We start from the raw sequence: 19,609 nt of genomic DNA, 5'->3' as shown, positions 1-19,609 counted from the left end.
AGATGTGCTGTCTGTTTGTTTCGCCCTGCTTTTTCACTCAGCCATTCCTTCAGTCCCTCGACCCCACCCCCGTCTCTCTCTCTCTCTGGGCATCAATCAACCCCAAACACACAGAGGAAGGCTGAATGAATGCAATAGAAGATCTGCAGAGGCAAAGCAATGTGGCCACGAACAGAATGCAATTCATTTTCATTGCATGGCCCTGGCTGTTATTGACTGAGATAGAGGGCACTTGGACCTTGTTACATTACAAGAAATGAAACAAGGAACTCAAATAGTCATTGTGGGGCTTTCAAGTCAAGTCAAGGTCCTTCCAACATTTACATTTTTATGTATCAAAGGTTCTATTTGTATCATTTGTATAATTGCAAGTCAAAATCAAATTGACGTAATAATGCAAATTTCTTAAACGTGCATTAATTGATTTTTTTTTGTTCACTTGGAAGCATCACAACTGACAGTGCACAGCTTGTGCTGGGCAGTTATTCTGTGGAAACAGATGAATGCAGCGTTGGGAATAAGGTTCATGAGAGAGAGAACAGTAAAGTTGTGGGCCATAAAACCAAAACAATGATCTGAAAGACACTAAAACACCATGTAGAGTCGGCAGGGATGGCAGAGACGGGTGGTAAGTTTCTCACTTTCACATTACAGCAACACTTTTCATATAGTCACTTGATGACCCAACAGCATATATGGTGGCAAGAAAATGTGAATGAACCTTTGGAAATATCTGAATTCATGTATAAATTTTCCCTAGATCATCATCCAAGTTATAATAATGATCTATTCTAACTAATAACACGCAAATCACTGTTTTGTTCTTGTCCATATTGAACACATCATTCAAACATTGAGTGTGGGCTGGAAAAAGTAGTGAGCCCCTCAGCTAATCACATCAACAAAAGCTAACTGAAGTCAGGAGTTAGAAAACTGGGACACCAATCAATGAAATAAGATTGCAGATGTGGGTTCGAGTTAAATTGACTTATAAAAAGAAACTTAAAAACATTTTGAGTCTGAAGAACATGGCTGAAATACTTTCTCTGTAGACATGCTGTTAGCTTCCTGACAATGACATTAAAGTCGACTAATTGCATTACGCCGTCAGAGCAGCTCTCGTTCCGAAAAACGCCTCTATGCTGCGACGGTGATGTGACAAAAAGACTGAGTAAGAAGATTCAGACAAAGAGACAGAAACACAGTCAGACAGGCAGAAGGCTGCCATCCATATTGCATACGCCGCAGTCCTGTCTGCTCCTCACATAACCATTAGCGGATGACATCATGGCCCCGTGCTAATTGTCAGTGACAGAGCAGGGAGGGAGGGTAATGGGGGCAGAGGGGGGGGTTAGAGGCAGAAAGGCAGAGGCAGACGGACAGACAGAACTCGAGGGAAAACACCTGTCTGCTGAATGTCTCTTCAGTCCGTCACACCACTCTCTGACCCAGCACCAATTTAATTCTCTTTCTCCTAATTAAAGAACAAGAGCTTCAGTCACTGGACTGTTACTTATTAGAGAGACAAGGTTTTAATGAGCAAAAATGTGTTTTAGCTTATTAGCTGAAGTACCATTAACACTGCAATGTAATTAAACATTTCTACTTTCAGGCTTCTGCTGCTCACACATTGTTATTTGGTTACTGCAAGTGGAACAGTTTACCTGAATTAAATATTTAACAGAATATAACTTGTCAGAACCTTGACATACGAGCAGCTGCATGATCTGATATTTTTAAACTAAAACACAATTTGTAGCATAAAATCTTTCATTCAGCTTTTTTAAGGTTCATCACATCACGGCATGCAGACACTTTATAATGTGTAATTAACATTCTGCTTCCTGCTGTAAGTTTCCCAGCACCGAGTGTAAATAAAGATTTCCTCATGCATTTCTTTTGAAATGTATGTATATTCAAAAATATAATAGGTTTGTGTTGAATAACACACACCAAAAACTTACAAACTCACTATGTGCTATAATTAACACACTCCATTTTGACACTATTTTAACATATTTCTAATATCTATATTTACATACTATACTGCCATACTATATTATTGTTAATTTATTAATTTTCTAACTATTTCTGAACTTTCTTTTGAATTTTCATCTTGCATTTCTTTTTACTGTCCACTTTGCTGCTTTAGCACCAACTTCCCCACTGCGGGACTAATAAAGGACTATCTTATCTCTTATATTAACAAAACCCTCTAACCCTTTCTATATATCTTTATCTATTGTCATGTTGATATCAAAATAAAGTCTGTTTTATGGAACATTCATCTAGAAAATGTTTATAGATACAACATGACACCAAGTATGTAACAAATGTAAGTCCATCACATTAATGGAAAATCTCCACCATATGTTGGTATAAATGTAGGAAGTCATACCCTTAAGTTATTTATATAAAATGTACTATGGAAATCAAATCTGATTATAATATGTAGAGAGGCAGAGCTAATGTCAGTACAACCCCCGTCACTGACTGAAGCGTCCCGTCACAGTCAGTTGCTGGCGATCAATAAATAATGCTAAATCAACAGTCACACCTTCAGCAGCCACCCACGGGTCCGTTTTAGTGTAGCCCATCCCTGCCAATATGAAACTTTAATCATCCTCGCTATCAATATTTCAAAGGGTTTTTTTAAACACTGTGGATCTTGAGGACTTGTTAGCATTCTGAGTGTGGTTCATCCTCTGCGACATTACTTGACCTCAACAGAGGTGACGGAGGAGCGAGAAACACAATAAGTAACGACAGAGAAACAGGATTGATTTCATTTTCAACATGGATGCCACATGAGTTCAGTTTATACATACAGGGTTTTGTTATTCTGCAGGCCAAACAGCGACTGTGTGATGACAGCAGAATGTGTGTCAGGAATCTTAAACCGTGGTCACACTGTAAGTGGCGGAACCGCGGTTCATGTGTGTGACCTTGTAAAACAGGTGGTGCATGAAGCTTCATGACAGGGCGATACTCGCAGGACTAGCTGGAGGACTGCTGCAGACAGGAGCACACGCCAAGCTAGCTGGCTTTTTCACCGACAGCAAGCGCGGTTAGCTCGGCTGCTAACCGCACAATAGTCATATGTGCACCATTGACTCCTTCCTGTTTGTAAATCATCACTCTTTAATGGAGCAGTTTGGAACAGGATGGTGCAACACAGCAAGTACAATCTAGAGCATTATCACAGCAGGTGGTTTTGCTTTTCACACCAGGAAAATCACAAGTATAATACGACAATCATGTCATAAGGGATGGATGGAAGACATGGGAAAGATGTGGATTTCAACACCTTGTGAGCATTAGATCATCATGATGGTTGTATGATTATAAAGTTACTCATCTGAAGTGATGATACAGCACCACAACTAACGCTCTACTCACAAAAGCAAGAAACACAGCGAAGGTTTTAGGCACAGCCGCTCTTGTTACTGATTTCTAATTCAAGATCTACTGTTTTCTCACACTCACACTCTCTCACACAAACGTTTTTTGTTATAGCTGATCCAAAATTAATGTTTCTGGGTTATATTTGAGTCAATGCCATTTATCCGTCTCCCACATTCCATAGAGACTGCATGCATCACTTACACTAAGCTGTTCATTAGTCATAATGCAAGACACAATACGTAGAGAGATTTCAGTATTTTGTGTGACTTGCTCGAAGAAAAAAAAAAAAGACAGTGGAAAACTTATAATTGAGTAAAACTAATTTATTGATGTGATGTGTGATGAGTAATAGATGATATACAATAAATGGTAAATGTTGAACTCTTCAGGGCCTTTGGAGTCTATTAGAAAACTCTTGATTTGGACATCCAGATACATGTAAATATCAACCACCTTTGAAATTAAATTTGCATGGTTCCTATTTATCTTGTTTTTCGCCTGTCGTTGATGGTTACTCAGATACACACCTGTGTTCTGTTATACTGTCCAGTTTCTAAAAGTTAATCCACATCTTCCTACCTGAAGTCACCAGGTTTTACTCTTCACGGCTAATTCTGCTGCCAAAGTCCAGATAACTGTGGTCTTTGTTGAAGAAAAGGCATTCCACCTTACAATATATCACATCTGTCAGGATCCAATCAAGTTTTTATCTTGTGTAAGCAATTAAGTTATTGTCTTGTGTGCACAAGATAACAACTCAAGCAAACAAGATTGGTATTAGCTTGTGTGAAGAAAGGTGTTTGTGTGACTTAGATAAAAACTTGCGAACAAGATCAATATCTTGCGCGAGCTAACGTGCGGAGACAAGATTACACCCTGTGTAAACTAGATAATAACTTACGCACACAAAATGGCAACTTGTGTAAACTAGACAATAACATACAAACAAGATTTCAACTTGTGCACACTAGGAAAGATAATAACAAAAGAAGGTAAAAAGTTGGTGCACACAAGTTAAAATCTTTATACAAGATTTAAAAAAAATATTACCATCTTCTGGGGCTTCTGACAAAAGCCATTCTGGCAGACATAAGAATTCAACAACTTAGCTAGGACTAGAATACCAAAAGCAGATTTCACAAACACGAAAATTACAAACCTCAGTCACAGTGCTCCACCCTAACGGGGGACTTATTCTGATACGAGCTCTCTCCTTCACATCAAGCTGGAGAGAACAGCCTGACAATCGAGCAAGCTCTGAAATAGACGTGGAAGCTTATATATACAAGAGTTATGGTGTCAGTGAAGTGTATACAGAGAGCAACCCAATGTTTATGGCTAAACAAAAACAGGAAAGCTATGGTTGAGTACTGCTCTGGTGGTTTGCAACTCTGCCCCTCTTCAAAAGTCCGTCCTCTGAGCCCGTGTTCCCTCCTTTTCTCACCTTCCTGTCTCCTTTGCTTTAGTTCAACATCCAGCTCTGTGATAACGGAACAAAATGATGATAATTTGGGCGATAAATTCAGAGTGGAACGACTCCCAGAGCCACACCCAGGCACGGTGTGGCCACATCGCTTTCACCCAACCTCAGGCTTAAACCAAACACTGGCACTGAATGCTTTTTTATTGCTGTCTCATTTTGGCTTCTTGGTGTGTTTGTGTATGTGTGTGTCGTCCGTCCCCCCCGCCCGCCCGCCCCTCGCTCTGCTTTAGCTTGGTTTCTTGTCAGCGTGGCCCTCCTATTTCACTCTTTCAGCTCATTTGACCCCAATCTCTGTTTCTGTCGGACTCATTTTGGCTCCACCTTGAACGGCTCCGTGTGCTCGCATTAAATCTATCTGTTCATTTGCTGCTTCATTTTAGCTGCTTGTTGCCTTCTGTGTGTATATGTGCTTGTATGATGTGTGAGGGCGCGCGCACACACACACACACACACACACACACACACACACACACACACACACCCCTCCACCCCCTTTGCGTCTCTTTCCCTCTTTGCTCTGTAATAAGAGCAGCTGTGGCTGACGTGAGGCCAGCTCTGATTCAATTGCAGTGCAGGACTTAAGGCTATTATCCTCTGCACACTGAGGAGGAGGGAAACACAGCACAGCTGCTACAGCCACGACAGGTCTGATGCTGCCTTCCAGAGAGGTCTGAGAGTAAGAAATTCAGATGGGGGGGGAATGCAAAGAAGCTCCTTGAAGGCAGAATAATGTGTTAAAGTTTTGAAACAAAACATTATAATTATTCCAGGACGCATTTGGTGACATTCAGTGTTAACTTCATAAACCAAAACTAACCTCAACCACAACGAAAACATTAGAGGTGCTATTTGTAAGTTTTCTCTGCTGCCGAACGTGGTTTCTGTGGTGGTGATTGTCGCTTGACAAGCTCTTCAGCCATCGTACAGACCAAAAGGTTATAATAGCATCACACATTTCAGTAGTCTTTTCGTCTCTGCCGCTAATGTTAACGTTAGCTAACGTTAGCGGTTCAGTCAAACTGAAAACAGGCGGCAACCAAGCAGCTGGGACAAAATATGAAAACACACACACTCTAGTAGCCTTCATTTATTAAAAAAAAAAAAAAAGGGAAGTTAATGCTAACGTTAACATTGTTAATGGCTGTGGAGGTTGACAGGAGTGAGTGTAGGTTTTAATGTAGGATGTCAACCATTTAAATCTACCTCTACAGTAAAAGTTCACTATTAGATTATCCACTGAGTTAATGTTATCTGGCCATGCTATATGAGTATGTGTAGAGCACAGAGCTGCAGTAATGCTAGAACAACAAAGAGTAAATGGCTCTGGGAATGACAACTGGATTCACTCATATAAAAAAAAAAAAGGTATGAGAATTTAAATGTATGGAAAAATTTTGACTAAAACTTTACTGAAAACTAAATTAAAATATCTTTACCTTTATTGTATTGAAAAATGCATCGTGACATTTTTCCTCTTAGCTATAGATTTGTCTTGCTACCAGAGCCACTACACACTTTGTTGTGTCAGTTACAGGCCGCTGTAGATCAAGGCAACAGGACATGTTTGTTACTGGGGGAATTGTATGTTTTTCCTCTCCTGGTTTTTTCTGAGTTGTACCACTGGAATGCCTGGAGGATGTAATTCTAACCTACTGTACGAGTTGGGAAATTCCCACGTCTGACTTTGAATTGAATGCAGCATTATTCTTAGAAAGCCAAAGGGGATTAAGACAAAAATGGTTAAGGGAAGTGTTCAAAGTGAAATGAGAAGGGGAATTGATGTGAGAGATGTTGAGGAGAAAAGGAGATCAAATATTGATATGATATAGCAAGATAGAGATAGAGATAGAGAGAGGTGTGAAGAAAATGTGAGAGAAGGCAGAAGAAGGGTGGGGGAAATGAGTGATTAAGGGAAGGAGGTGGAGGCAAGCTGAGGACCTCGACAGCTTAATTAGGTGCAGAAGGAGGAGACACCTGCCAGATGAACACCCCTCCCCCCTCACACACATGGAAATCTTTAAAAGCAGTCATTGTAAAAAACAATAAGGACACTTAAAATCAAGCATCTGTTAGTTGGTCAGATGTGCGTGCTGCTGGTGGGAGACCTTTCCCAAAAAACCTCCTCCTCCCATCTACACCAGGCACATGTACTACTATGAATAATGTAACAGGGAGGGGTGGAGGCCACTGAGCGTGTGTGCACAGAGAGAGAGAGAGAGAGAGAGAGAGAGAGAGAGAGAGAGAAAAAAAGGGGGGAGTTCCTCCTCCTTTTTCCTTCACCACCCCCTTCTTTTTCCATTCTCCTCCCTTCCCCTGTTCACCCAACCCCCTAGCTGCCGGCCGCACTGCAGAAGGTCAGAGAGAGAGAGAGAGAGAGAGAGAGAGAGAGAGAGAGAGAGAGAGAGAGAGAGAGAGAGAGAGAGAGAGAGAGAGGAGGAAGAGGAGAGAGGCAGAGACTCAGAGAGAGGCAGAGGGAGAGACAGGGGTGGGGTGCTTGGATGTACATGAACATGCCGACAGGAGAGTGTGCGGACGAGCGATGACAGCAATGCTGAGCCCAAAGATCAGACAGACCAGGAGAGGTAGGACATGGTTTGCTCCCTCTACCTTCATATCTCCAGTACCTGGCAGCTGCATTAGCTGCCTATTCATCCTTAACTCTGACACATAATGTCACATCTGAAAGGGACTGAGATGTGAGTGTATCAGATTAAAGAATGTGTTAGTGATGCTGTGAATCTTGCAGAACACTGACCTGCACTTTTAAAAACACATAGTATTTTTTTAAAAAGTGCTTTTTTCCACTATAATTCTGATTTTACACAGGAATATGTCTACAGAAACACTTTTCCTCCACTCCTTCTGTTTTCCTGCATGCATTTCTGAATGATCTGCCCACGCAAGGAACCTCACGCGCACATTAGCATGCTACTACAGCTGGCCGATGCTGCCAGCGTGAATTCTATTAACAGGAGCGAGCAGCATCTCTAGTTTCATCACTGCAACGCTCAGCACTAACAGGCTGCCGTCAGCTGCTGCTGCGTGTGTGTGTGTGTGTGTGTGTGTATATGTGTGAATGGATATATTAATATGTCCATGTGTGCAAGTGTGTGCGTCCTTCCCTCCTTCCTTGACACTAATCTCCATGACTGCAATTATATACTGTAGCTGGATCTGATTAAAATGAAATGAATAGTTCCCAAGAATGGGAGAGTGATGTGTAAATCCTCCACTGGAGCAGATTGAAATTGGTAGCAAAGTGGATTACAGCTGCATTTGCATATATTAAGAAGGAAAAGCAGATTCAACTGACTTAATGAGTAAGACTGACTCACTGTGTGCATTTTGTGCATTGCACTTAATTGATCGCAATTAGGCTGCATAAAATAATTTTAAGAAACATGATGGCTTAGCATTAGCAGCATTAAGCTCCATTTTTGAGCTCATTAAGTGAGAAAGAAGGTCTCATGTGGATCTACAAGAGGCCCAAATACATAAAAGCAAAATGCAGCTGTCGTTTTGAAAAATCAAGGACGCGGGAAAACCACTCATCCCGCATTTCTGTTAAGAAAGTGGAAATTAAAGAGAGTAAAGCGACTCTGTGATTCTGCATGAGAAGCATTCTCCGCATACCTTCTGCATTATTGGTGCTTCACCGCTGACAGCATCACATTTGTTGCATGAAGCCCATGAATAAACGGGTATGTGACAGATGTAGTGGTGTAGTACGTACTCGTTTAGGGTCAGAGCGGGTCATAAAAGGGACACAACACTAACCAGCATGCACTGCGGGGGGACTGCTTGTGACGAACAAACTGGAATGTCAAAGAGTACAATCAAAGTATAAATTAATCATATAAGTTTCATTGACAATTTTTATTGATCTGTCATGGCTGTGACAATCATGATGCTAGAAGGACAGTTGACAAGCTAACTAGCTTACATATGCTGTGTATAAACTGATTTGCATGAATTTGGAAGGTTAGCTTGTCTTCTGTCACATCAGTCAGTTTCATAGCTTCATAAAAGAAAAATCTGACTGCTGTGCTTCAGTGACCACTACGAACATCGACATATTAAAACTATAATAGGGCTCTGGCTGAATTTTTCTTTTGGCTGGCATCAGAAATCTAGTAGCAGCTTTAATTGCCCACATGTCAGCTGCTTCATTCTCTTGCTGTGTCTTTTTGATCTGCGTTACCATGGTTTTATGATCAAAGTCCTGCAATGTAGCAACACCCTGACATTCTGCCTTTTTGAGGCATATGAATGAAACACACGCACCTCCACTAAGATACTGTGAGCAAGAGCACGCAGCATGGATAAAAATAAATAAATCAATAAATGCACACATTGACACACTCGGATAATGTGCATGTGGAGATGATAACATGCACAGAAATGCACAGATATGCACACACCCGCTGCTGCTGGATCAGTTCCACTCCACTGCAGCTTTCACATACAGGCCGTATGTTATTGGCCACACCCCCCCACAGCCTGTCAAGGAAGGCTGCCACAGACACACACGTACACACACACACACAGAGATACACACACACACACACACACACACACGCGTATATAATGGTTAACACATTAATCAACAGTGATAGGCTAACTGGAAGTTACGCCCTGATGCACCTGTAACTCTCTGCTATTTTCCACGAGCCATAAATCACTATACAACAACCAAATTAATGAAATTGAATTCCTCCAACATGCTTGTGTGTGTGTGTGTGTGTGTGTGTGTGTGTGTGTGTGTATGTGATATAGCCATCAGTGTAGCACTGTCTAGCTATTGTGGAGTACCCGCCTCGCCATGCTAATGGATGGGCTCCTCTGTGATGTGCATAAGAGCCATAAATCCATTTCCTGCTGATGATAAATATATGGCTCCGAACTACTTTAAGTGACATCATAGTAGCCTAGAGTGTGTGTGCTTAGGCGCGTGTGTGTGTGTGTGTGCGGATAGAGCATCAAGTGTTCCCTTCATGTGCCATACCAGTTGTGTTTTGATTTGACAACCATTTGTTCACATTGTAACATTACTCTCATACTTGGACGTGACGTTGGTGAATCCAGCTTTTTATGGGCAGAGCTCTCTTCTGTGCCCTTTTTTACAAGACTGTCCCTTCCTGTTTTCAGCATTTCTCATTTGATTTGTCAATTCCTGTGACAGACCGAGCTTGGACATCACCTTCTTCAAATATTATTTGGGTGAAATGACTGACTCCCGTCTCACAACTGTCTGAAAACAACGTCTCTCTGTTTAGATTCAGTAATACTGAATGGTGCAACACAGGTAATAAGCTTTAGCTTTCCTGTGTTGAAGTTCACCAGAGCTGAACTCGATGTGAAAAATCCACACAGATTTACTTCACCCTCATGAGCTAATCCACTGATCACAATAACAACATTTTAAATTTTTGCCGTTTTAAATCTGGTGTGACTGGGGCTGTCAGGACCTCTGCGTATTTCTCTGCTGGTTCAATTTAAGTCATTTTTAAAAAACTTTTGCTGTAAATGATAGCTGAAGTTAAAAGTTTTATGAAGTGCTCTTACAATATACGGTCTGCTTGGCGCATGCCCCTCCCCACCGACACACACACACTCGTTCATGATATCATGTGTGAGCTCATGACTGAATGAGCAGCCAGTCCATCTGGTATTCCTGGATTTTCGGCTCCATGCTCAGAATTATTCAGCTATGATGCTAACATGACACATGGGCCAGTTTACATAGATTATCACTGGGGTGTGTCATGATAAACAAATGTGGGCAGGCTGCACATCTGCGCACACAGCCGGGCATGATGTTGAGCCCTATCATTGGACTCAGCCCTTCCGTAACTGCTAGCTACTCTAAATGAATGAGCCACAATTACGCTCCCTACAGCATTGAATTGCAGTGATTGTGCATAAAGTGCACATTTACAGTAAAAAAGCCTCTTTTCAGCGTTGCGGTTGATAGTTGTAGAAGTGACCACAGAGCAGCTCCACCCAAGCCAAGGAAGGTCTGAATCACTCTGAGCAGAAGGTCCAAATTGGCGCGGCGGGTCGTCTGTGCCTGGCACACACACACACATTCACACACACTCAAAAATCAGTTGTTGTGACTCAGGCGTGAATCATCGGCCAGTGTACGTTCCACTCAGTCTGTGATCCAGGCAGCTGATGTGTTGAACAGCGGTGCTCTTTTATGCCAACGCTGCGGCCAGGACGGATGGAAAGACGCGAGGGACATGATGGGGTGAGGAAAAACAGAGGGGTGAAGGAGGACAGGGAAGGTGACCGACACGTTTAGCAGCAATGTGACAGAAAGAGCAAGACCCCGAGAAGCTGAGAGGACGTGACAATTCACTGTTTTGCCACCTCAATAAATATCATTTTAAAATGATGAATTGTTTCAGAAGTCAGCTACAGATAAAAGACACATTACTTCTATCCAGGGTCTCAGAGACTCCAGCTGTATAACATGTTTAAATACCATGGATTTTAATATGTACGATTGGTGTTTGTAGTTTTTACACAGGACTATCCATCTCTAGTATTATAACAGCTTATTCATAGGAGATCTACAAAGGGAGATGCAGCTTCAAAAATAAGTAAACAATAAAATATTGTACATTTCTTTTTATATGAATGCACTTCTTGTAAAAGCACTATATATTTGTTTATTCATAGCCAATGTAAAACATAAATCATCAAATATTTCCTTATTTGGTGTAATACCAATGCTTTATGCTCGTTTCTATAGTTTGTCACCTTAATCAAATGAATTCAAAGGGATATAATAACACTTTTCACATATTCTTTTTTTTCCCCAAAGTCAGGGGAAAAAAATAACGTTTATTTTGCAATTAGTATTCTTACATTACACATTTACAAGTTGGTCTGCTGGACTCTTACGATTCAGTCTGGTTTTATTAAATGGTGAATTTAAAGATGTAGTATTTAGGTTTGGATTTCTTGAGGAAAATCAAAGAGAAGAAAATTGTAGCCTCATACATCACTAACAGCTGACAGACTATTGACAATGTTGGAGTGCGTAAGCATGCACTAGGGACGAGTCCGTACCACAGAGGTCTGGGTTCGAGTTTAGCCCAGGCCCTTTGCTGCAAGTCATTCGCTCTCTCTCTCTTCCCCGTCTATCTCAACTGTTGCTATAAACATAAAGCAGAAATGCAAAAAAAAATAGCTCTATTGCAATACCTAAATTACCCATGTCCTCAAAAACAATAGAAATTATTATATTTTTAAAAATAGCCAATGAAAATGCGCCTCTAATCCAAGAACTAATTTATGAGACAAAATCTGCTTTAATTAGCTGCCAGTGGTGAGAACAATGATCTTCTTTTGTGTGTGTGTGTGTGTGGTTAGTGTTTTTGCATGTGTGCATGTGCCCTGAGTGCTCTCGGTAATGACAGAGCTTTGATTCAATGGGACCAGCAGTGCTGAACGTCAGGAGGGGGAGAAGAATTAGAGCGAGTCAAAGTAAGAGAAACAGAGGGAGACGAGGCCGAGGAGTGAAAATACAGAGCTGGAAAAGACTGGAATTAGCACAAGATGGATAAATGAGAAAAACCAAGGTAGTGGAGACAGAGGTAAATAGAGACAGAGAGCAGGAGAGGGGAACAAAACACAAAGGAAGAATGTCTGGCTTGTTCCATCAAATGTTTTAATATTTTTTTTCCATGTTTGGCGTCATCTCACTCAGCTCAGAGCGGTAGCCCTAAACCAAACATCAGACATCAAGAATTTCCAATTCAAAACAACAGAGGACGTCATGGACACTACTCCCACTGTTTTTTGACTGTCTAAACACACACACACACACACACACACACACACACACACACACACACCATGTCCTTAAAGGAACAACGTACTATGACAGCGTGGACCAGGGAAAACCAGGGAACTTGAATAATGCTTAACCACTAGCAAGACACATAAAGAAGAAATTTAAACATGAACGTGAAATGGAAAAAAGCTAAACGATAATGAAATCACACTGAAAACTACACACTGAAATTGAGAAAGTCTACAACCAAACACATTATAAACTCTGACAAATATTATTCTTTACATTCCTCAGTAAAGATTTAAGGAACTACTGGATCTATAGAGATTTAGATTGAGACTTATTAGTTGCACTAATAAATATCTCTACATCAGCAATGGATGAGATGATTGTGTGACAGATGTTGCCCATGGTGACCGGGAATTATCACTTTGCAGTTCCCCTCAACTCTACAGAGCATTTTAGCATCTTTAAGCTCTTTGTTTTGGTTTTACAACTCACAGCTTCACCCACAGCTCTCACCACTGTAGCAGGCAGTTGTTTTCAGCAAAAAGCTCTGATAAATCCACTGTAAGCTACCTGCCCAGCACCAAACAGCTGGCAGGCAAAACCAAAGACCAAAACAGAGCAAAAGAAAAAAAAAAAGTTAACATTGTTAACAACAACCAATTTTATCTTATTTTCATTTACTTTCTGAGGTGGCACTTTTTACTTTGGGTATTGATATGTTTATCCTGATATTCCTTTCATTAATAAAAAATAATATTCATATATCAAAAACCAACTCACAATAAAATAAATGGTTCACAACCATAGAAAAATTATGCTGGCCAAAGAATTCTCCACCTTTTCTTCATTTAACACATTTCTGAAGAGCAACAGGCTTTGCAGACTGACAGGTTGCGACATGAAATAAAAATGAGCCGTGTCCTTTAAGCTCAATGTATGCCGGAGAGAGAGAGAGAGAGAGATGAGACAATAGAATGGTATAAACATTGATTTTCTTCCCCCTTCCCATTCATCCACCCCCTTCCTCTCCCATGCGCCATCTGAACATTGATCATATGTGTGTGTGTGCGTGCACGTGTTAGTGTGTGTGCGCGCGCGTGTGGCACAAAATGCACACCAGCAGGGAGGATGTCTGCACAATTGATTTCTATAAATTATACATGATCATCAAATGGCATTGCCTTGTTTGCCTGACCAGAATAGAGCCCTATGGCGAGAGCTTAAAACCTTCAGCCATGTTCTGTGAGTGTGTCACTAAATATATCTTCTTAAAAAAGAATGAAAGAAAAAAAAAAAAGACACATGCTTGATGGTCATGTAGTTTTGAAGAAATCATTCTTAAGTGTCAGCTGTTGTAAGAAATGTCAAAAATTATACGTGTCATTGTAATCGATTTTTTTCCCCAAAGCTGATGTCATGCAAGGACAGCCATCCCTTCCCTTTTAAACCTGTCCTCGACTGAGTTCAGGTTACACACGTTTGTTGAGAGTAATTCAGTCCACCGGCCAGTCAGCCAGTCAGCCAGCCAGCCAGCCAGTCAGTCAGTCAATCAGCCGATCAGTCAGTCCCATGTGGTCCTATTATCTCTGCTCAAAAGCCTCCCTTATTCTGTTGGCAACACACAATAAGTCTCTTCCAAGGACCTCCGAATGCGACGGGGGATCCCTGTCACCTGAGGCTATGTGTTCTGTATGAGGGTGCGTAAATGTGTACGTGTGTGTGTCTGTATGTGTGTGTGCATTGCACCCCCTCTTTCACAGTCTCTACGTTATCTGCTTTCTGTTATTATTCGTGCCTGTAGTCCCTCTCCCCCTTCATCTAAAGGGGCGTAGCAGCCCGGGGGACAGGAGGTTGTGCGTGTTCATGACTGAGGATGCTGGCAAGAGCATGTGTGCGCATACAGCATACAGAATGAGGGTTAACACGACCTTCTATTAGAGAGAAAATGAAAAGACACGAGCCAGACAAATGGAAGATATATAGTAAATCAGGCAGAACAACCCATTCAATCCTCTTTGACCTACACGACCCTTTTGCTTTCTGACTGCTTGTATGTACGCAGAATAAAAAAAAATACTGTATATGTGTGTTTGTATGTGTGTTCGCAGCCCGGTCCAAGAGCATGGTGATGGGCGAGGTGTCGCGGGGCTCATGCCGGCCGGCCTCCCCCAGCCTCCAGGAGGGGGCCCTGAAGGCTGGCTGGCTGAAGAAGCAGCGCAGCATCATGAAGAACTGGCAGCTGCGATGGTTTGTGCTGCGCTCGGATCAGCTCTTCTTCTACAAAGACGAGGAAGAAACCAAACCACAGGTAACGGCCATGTTTGCACACAGCAAAGCACACCGACAGGACAGTGAGAAAAAAAAAAAAAAAGAACTGGGAAAGGAAATGTGGATTATTATTTTATCAATGTGTCTGTTAGAACCAGGTGTAAAATCTGCAGCTGCTCTCAGCTGATATCTATTTTATTTTGGATGAGACATCAATAGGGTCAGATTAGAGTGTGAAAACATTTCGGGGTGGCTGTAGCTCAGGTGGCAGAGCAGGCCGTCCATTAATCATAGTCATTGGTTTTGATCCCAAGTGTGTGTCCTCAGGCAAGATCCTGAGCCCTGTTTTTTTTTTTTTTTTTTTAATTACTTCCATCCAAATATCTTTTTTCTAGTTGGAAGACGAGTCACAAAAGTTAATACGGAGATTTAAAGCTCAGTAGCAGAAAACATGAATTATCTGTTGCCCTCCATTCATTGCCATATGCAGTATGTGGCATGGCTCTGTCTGTTGGGCAATCCACCACTCTGGTCCAATATCTCAACAAATAGCTTGACAGCTATTGAATGGATGGTCTGAATTTGGTCCAGACATTCATGGTCCCCAGAGGATAACACCTACTGACTTGAGTGATCCCCTGATTTTTCTCCTGGCACCACCATGAGATTGATGTATTTAAATGAGGCTATAACAGTGATATTTTTGGCACTGAAAAGGGTTCAAGCTTTGGTTTTCAATGTCAAATTTTATTTTCAATTCCAAAATATGTCACTATTCTAGCCCCAGACATTTGTGGTTTTGATTTAAATTTATTCATTTCCCCCTCAGGATGAACTTTAATAACTTAGACGATGCTTTAACCTCTAATTCAGCAACTGCACCAGTTCTCCTCGGTACACTTGCACACAGTTATTCAAGATACTCGGCAGGTATCTTGAATAATTCTCTGAAAATTTGCCACAGTTCTTCTGTGGATTTAGGCTGCCTCACTGTCTGTTCATGCAATGATGTTGAGACCAGGGCTCTGTGGGGGCCAGACCATCTGCTGAAGGACTCCTTCTTCTCATCTCTTAAAATAGTTCTTTATGACTGTGTGTGTTTGGGCTCATTGTCCCGGTGCAGAATTAATGTAAGAGCGATGCTTGATGCCTCCCTGATGGTACTGAGTGATGGATAAGAATCTTAAACCTTTGCACAGTATTGTAAATGCATCTAATACATAATATGTAAAAAGTGTATTTCTTAAATGCTAATCAGTGTTATGTTTGAGTGTTACTTTTGCTGAGGTGGCAAAGACTTGCTGTGTATTTGAAGAGTCAGCAGGTTTCAGGCGGTTAAGGGAGCTACCTGAGCCATGGCCACAGGCGGCACGATTTAACAATAATCGAGTTACAATAATACAATTATGCAATTTTACCTAACTACTCAGCATTGCCCGAAGTCACAAAGAAATATTGCCAAGTTTAGAAAAGTCCCACTTGTGACCTTTGAAATGTAAATATGATGTTGACAGCTGGAGCAGCAGCAGCACACCGACATGTCAGTCACTGCTGGAGCCCAGATTTAATATCCTCCATCTGCAGACTAAAACAGGCCCTTCATTCATTCCTGTCAGCGGTAATGATGACTCACCACACTCTCAGGACATTTCAGTGCATCAGTACAAATAGAAGGATGTGACGCTTGGTTTCCCCCTCCATTAGTACACCATCGTAAAAATATTTACAGTGTAAATCTCTAATCAATCCCATTGCTTCTCTGATGAGACGAGCACATCGTTTGTGGCCAGGTGCTGACTCATATTTTCCGATCACAATTGTTACTGAAGTGTTCAAAAGCAGTGCGGTAGCTGGCCGGGACTGACCTCACACACACACACACACACACACACACACACACAAACAAAACAAATAATATTGGGATGGGCAGTCAATGTAGATGACAGGCTTGTATCGTTGTGATAAGAAGCAATGATGTAATCCAACAAAAGACAGCAGGGGCAACCATGACACACACACACACACACACACACACAGAGAGAGCATAATAATCATCTCTTTACATTCCTTGTTGAAATCATGACACTTGTATTGATTTCCTCAGTTTTCACTCTGTGTGACGGCCAATCATTTAATGCAGGCAGCATCCGTCTGCCATCACTGTCTTTTAGTCCCCGTCATTGCATGCCTGCGGACACACACACACAGACACACACATACTACATACACACAGAATGACATGTCCTCCTCGCAGTCTCCATTCTGTGGAGAACAAATGACTGAAGGCTTCGACAGACTGTCTTTAATCAGAGGCTGTCAATACTCATTCAGCCTGCATTGATTTGCAACTCCCAATGGATTCAAGTAAAACACAGGGCTGAATGCACTATACACATACACTCAGAGGAATGCACGCTAATGTACACACACACACACACACACACACACACACACACACACACACACACACACACCCCCTCTGAGAGCAGGATGTGTGAGAAAGTGTCATTCTGGCCATCCCTCTCATCTTCTAATCGATTGGAAATTCGAGGCTGGGAGTGGTGGTGGGGCTTGAAGGGGGGGGGGGGGGGGGAAAAACATTGCGATAGAACAAGACACCCCCCCATTCCCTCCTCCCTCTGTACCAAGATGAAAGGATGTGATAATTGGTGGAAGGAAAGGCAAAACTGATGCAGGATCCATACAGGTTTTCTTTTTCCCCTTTCATCACACGGGGATAAATCCACAACAGAACAAATGGACTTCATTTGTCAGATGTTAGATTTCCGTAGCTCCAAGACAAACACATGGGCGGTGGTGATGGTGGAGGAGGAGGGGATCGTTAGTTCTCCGAATACGAAATTAATCTTCATGACACACATAAAAAAAAAGCATGGCGTAGTAATTTATAAAAAGTGATAAGTGGATGCTCGCAGTGTGGAAGGTAATTTCTCTCCCTTTGATTTATCTGTTGATTTAGTTTGAGGTAGTTTCATGCTAACTAATGAATTCCAGTTTCAGTTGTTTCATGGAAAAGACCAAAGCAACTCCAGCAGCCAGATGCATTGTTCATGGCTTTTTGCAACACATATAGCGCTTTTTTACCATGCGCTTACTACAAAATAATTAATTCATGGTGACATTTTCATGGGATTTCTCAACAGAAAATAAACTAATACTTTCATATATGCACCATTTTATGTTTGCTGCTCGCAACCTGACCTTGACTTCCTAGTTAACGCTAGCAAACATGGTTAAATAACATCAGTTGACATTTCTCTGGTGACGCTAGGTACCGCTGTGTGTTTCAGTCAACCAAATGCTAACATGCCTGAATCGGTTGTCTTGGAGACGTAGCTTCTTGGAGGGCACATTGGAATGATCTAATGACTTCCCTCCAAACATAGTGCGAATGAGTTCACTCAAATATTGGCAGGGGACGATTCTGTCCTCCCAAAATAACTGACATTTATGAGCAAACCATGTGAAACCAGCTGGTTGAAGTCTCATAGTTTTATAACGATTGTAAGAAAACGTGAGCTCTACATCAGAGTCACTATGTCTCCGTGCTAAAATACAGAATAAGACAAACTATCCTACATTTTCATCTCCCACAGCTTGACCGTGTGATTTCTGTTCTCGGGTAACGTGTTGCTTTTTCTTATCCATTCATCCCCGGCCAGCTACTCCTGTGATTCCAAGCACACAGCACCCTTGGGAGCCCCCCCCCCGGTTCCTGCCCTGCCCCTGTGCTCCATCCATCCCCAGCACCCGCCGCTTCCATTTGTTGCCATGGCGACTAATGCTGGCGACAGCCCGGCCCTACAGCTGAGGCAGTTTTGGCAGACTCCTCTCCCTATTTAATGGAGGATGCCAGTGCGCAGATTAACAGGGCCGACCTACAGACGCTGGCATCCCTTCACAGCTCACTTGGCCTCAGTTCTCAGGGCTAAATAGGTATTGATCTGGATAATGTATTCTAATAATCTGTGCGGGTCCCTGTTCAGTCCTGTTCGGTTTTAGAGGAGTTAAGAGTGGAGCGATAGGAAGGAAGGAAGGAAAGAGGGAAGGAAGGAAGGTCAAAAATGTCGAAGGAAATGAAGACAGAGCAGAAGGAAGAACAAAATTACATTTGTCCAATTTCAGTATTTAAACACCTCTACCTCTTTTTCAGGGCTGCATTACTCTGCAGGGATGCCAGGTGAATGAACTCACAGCGAACCCAGATGAACCAGGAAGACATCTATTTGAGATTGTACCGGGTAAGATCCACTAGCTCCTCCTCTTCCTCCATCCTCCACCATATCTTCCTCCCAGATTCTCTTCTCAATACCTTGCAATCTTACTAAATACAGATCTCACTTGTTCCCAATCTTTGTTGTCATGGTAACAATAATACAACCTAAAGATGCATACAAGATACAAGTGGCAGGTAGGGTTGTCACGATACCAAATATCTGTTTCGATACCGATACCAATATGTATTTCGATACTTTTCGATACTTTTTGTAAAAAATATTTCATTATATTATGGATTGCCTTAATGGGTTATTTAAATATTTAAAGAATGTCATTTAATTTTTAAAAATATATTTTTTAATGTATTTATTAACCATGGACATGTTTTAGCTCTCTGT

At 41.7% G+C, this 19,609-nt stretch overlaps 1 protein-coding gene across 2 annotated transcripts in view; it reads left to right on the top strand.

Moving 5' to 3' along the window:
* Positions 1-7,253: 7,253 nt before the first annotated feature.
* Positions 7,254-19,609, top strand: part of arhgap22b (Rho GTPase activating protein 22b) — a 31,381-nt gene continuing 19,025 nt past the window's right edge. The window contains exons 1-3 of one of the 2 annotated variants that reach the window (XM_087170869.1): positions 7,254-7,470; positions 14,813-15,012; positions 19,147-19,234. In XM_087170869.1, coding sequence (XP_087026995.1) covers positions 7,428-7,470; positions 14,813-15,012; positions 19,147-19,234 — 331 coding nt within the window. In that variant the 5' untranslated portion in view covers positions 7,254-7,427. The remainder of the gene's footprint in view (positions 7,471-14,812; positions 15,013-19,146; positions 19,235-19,609) is intronic. The other variant, XM_023395524.2, reaches the window with a different exon arrangement.

The sequence above is a fragment of the Seriola lalandi genome, unplaced genomic scaffold, assembly GCF_002814215.2.
Source record: "Seriola lalandi dorsalis isolate HSWRI2012SDOR001 ecotype SW California unplaced genomic scaffold, Sedor1 jcf7180002054965, whole genome shotgun sequence".
NCBI lineage: Eukaryota > Metazoa > Chordata > Actinopteri > Carangiformes > Carangidae > Seriola > Seriola lalandi.
This window is presented reverse-complemented; position numbering and strand designations above follow the sequence as displayed.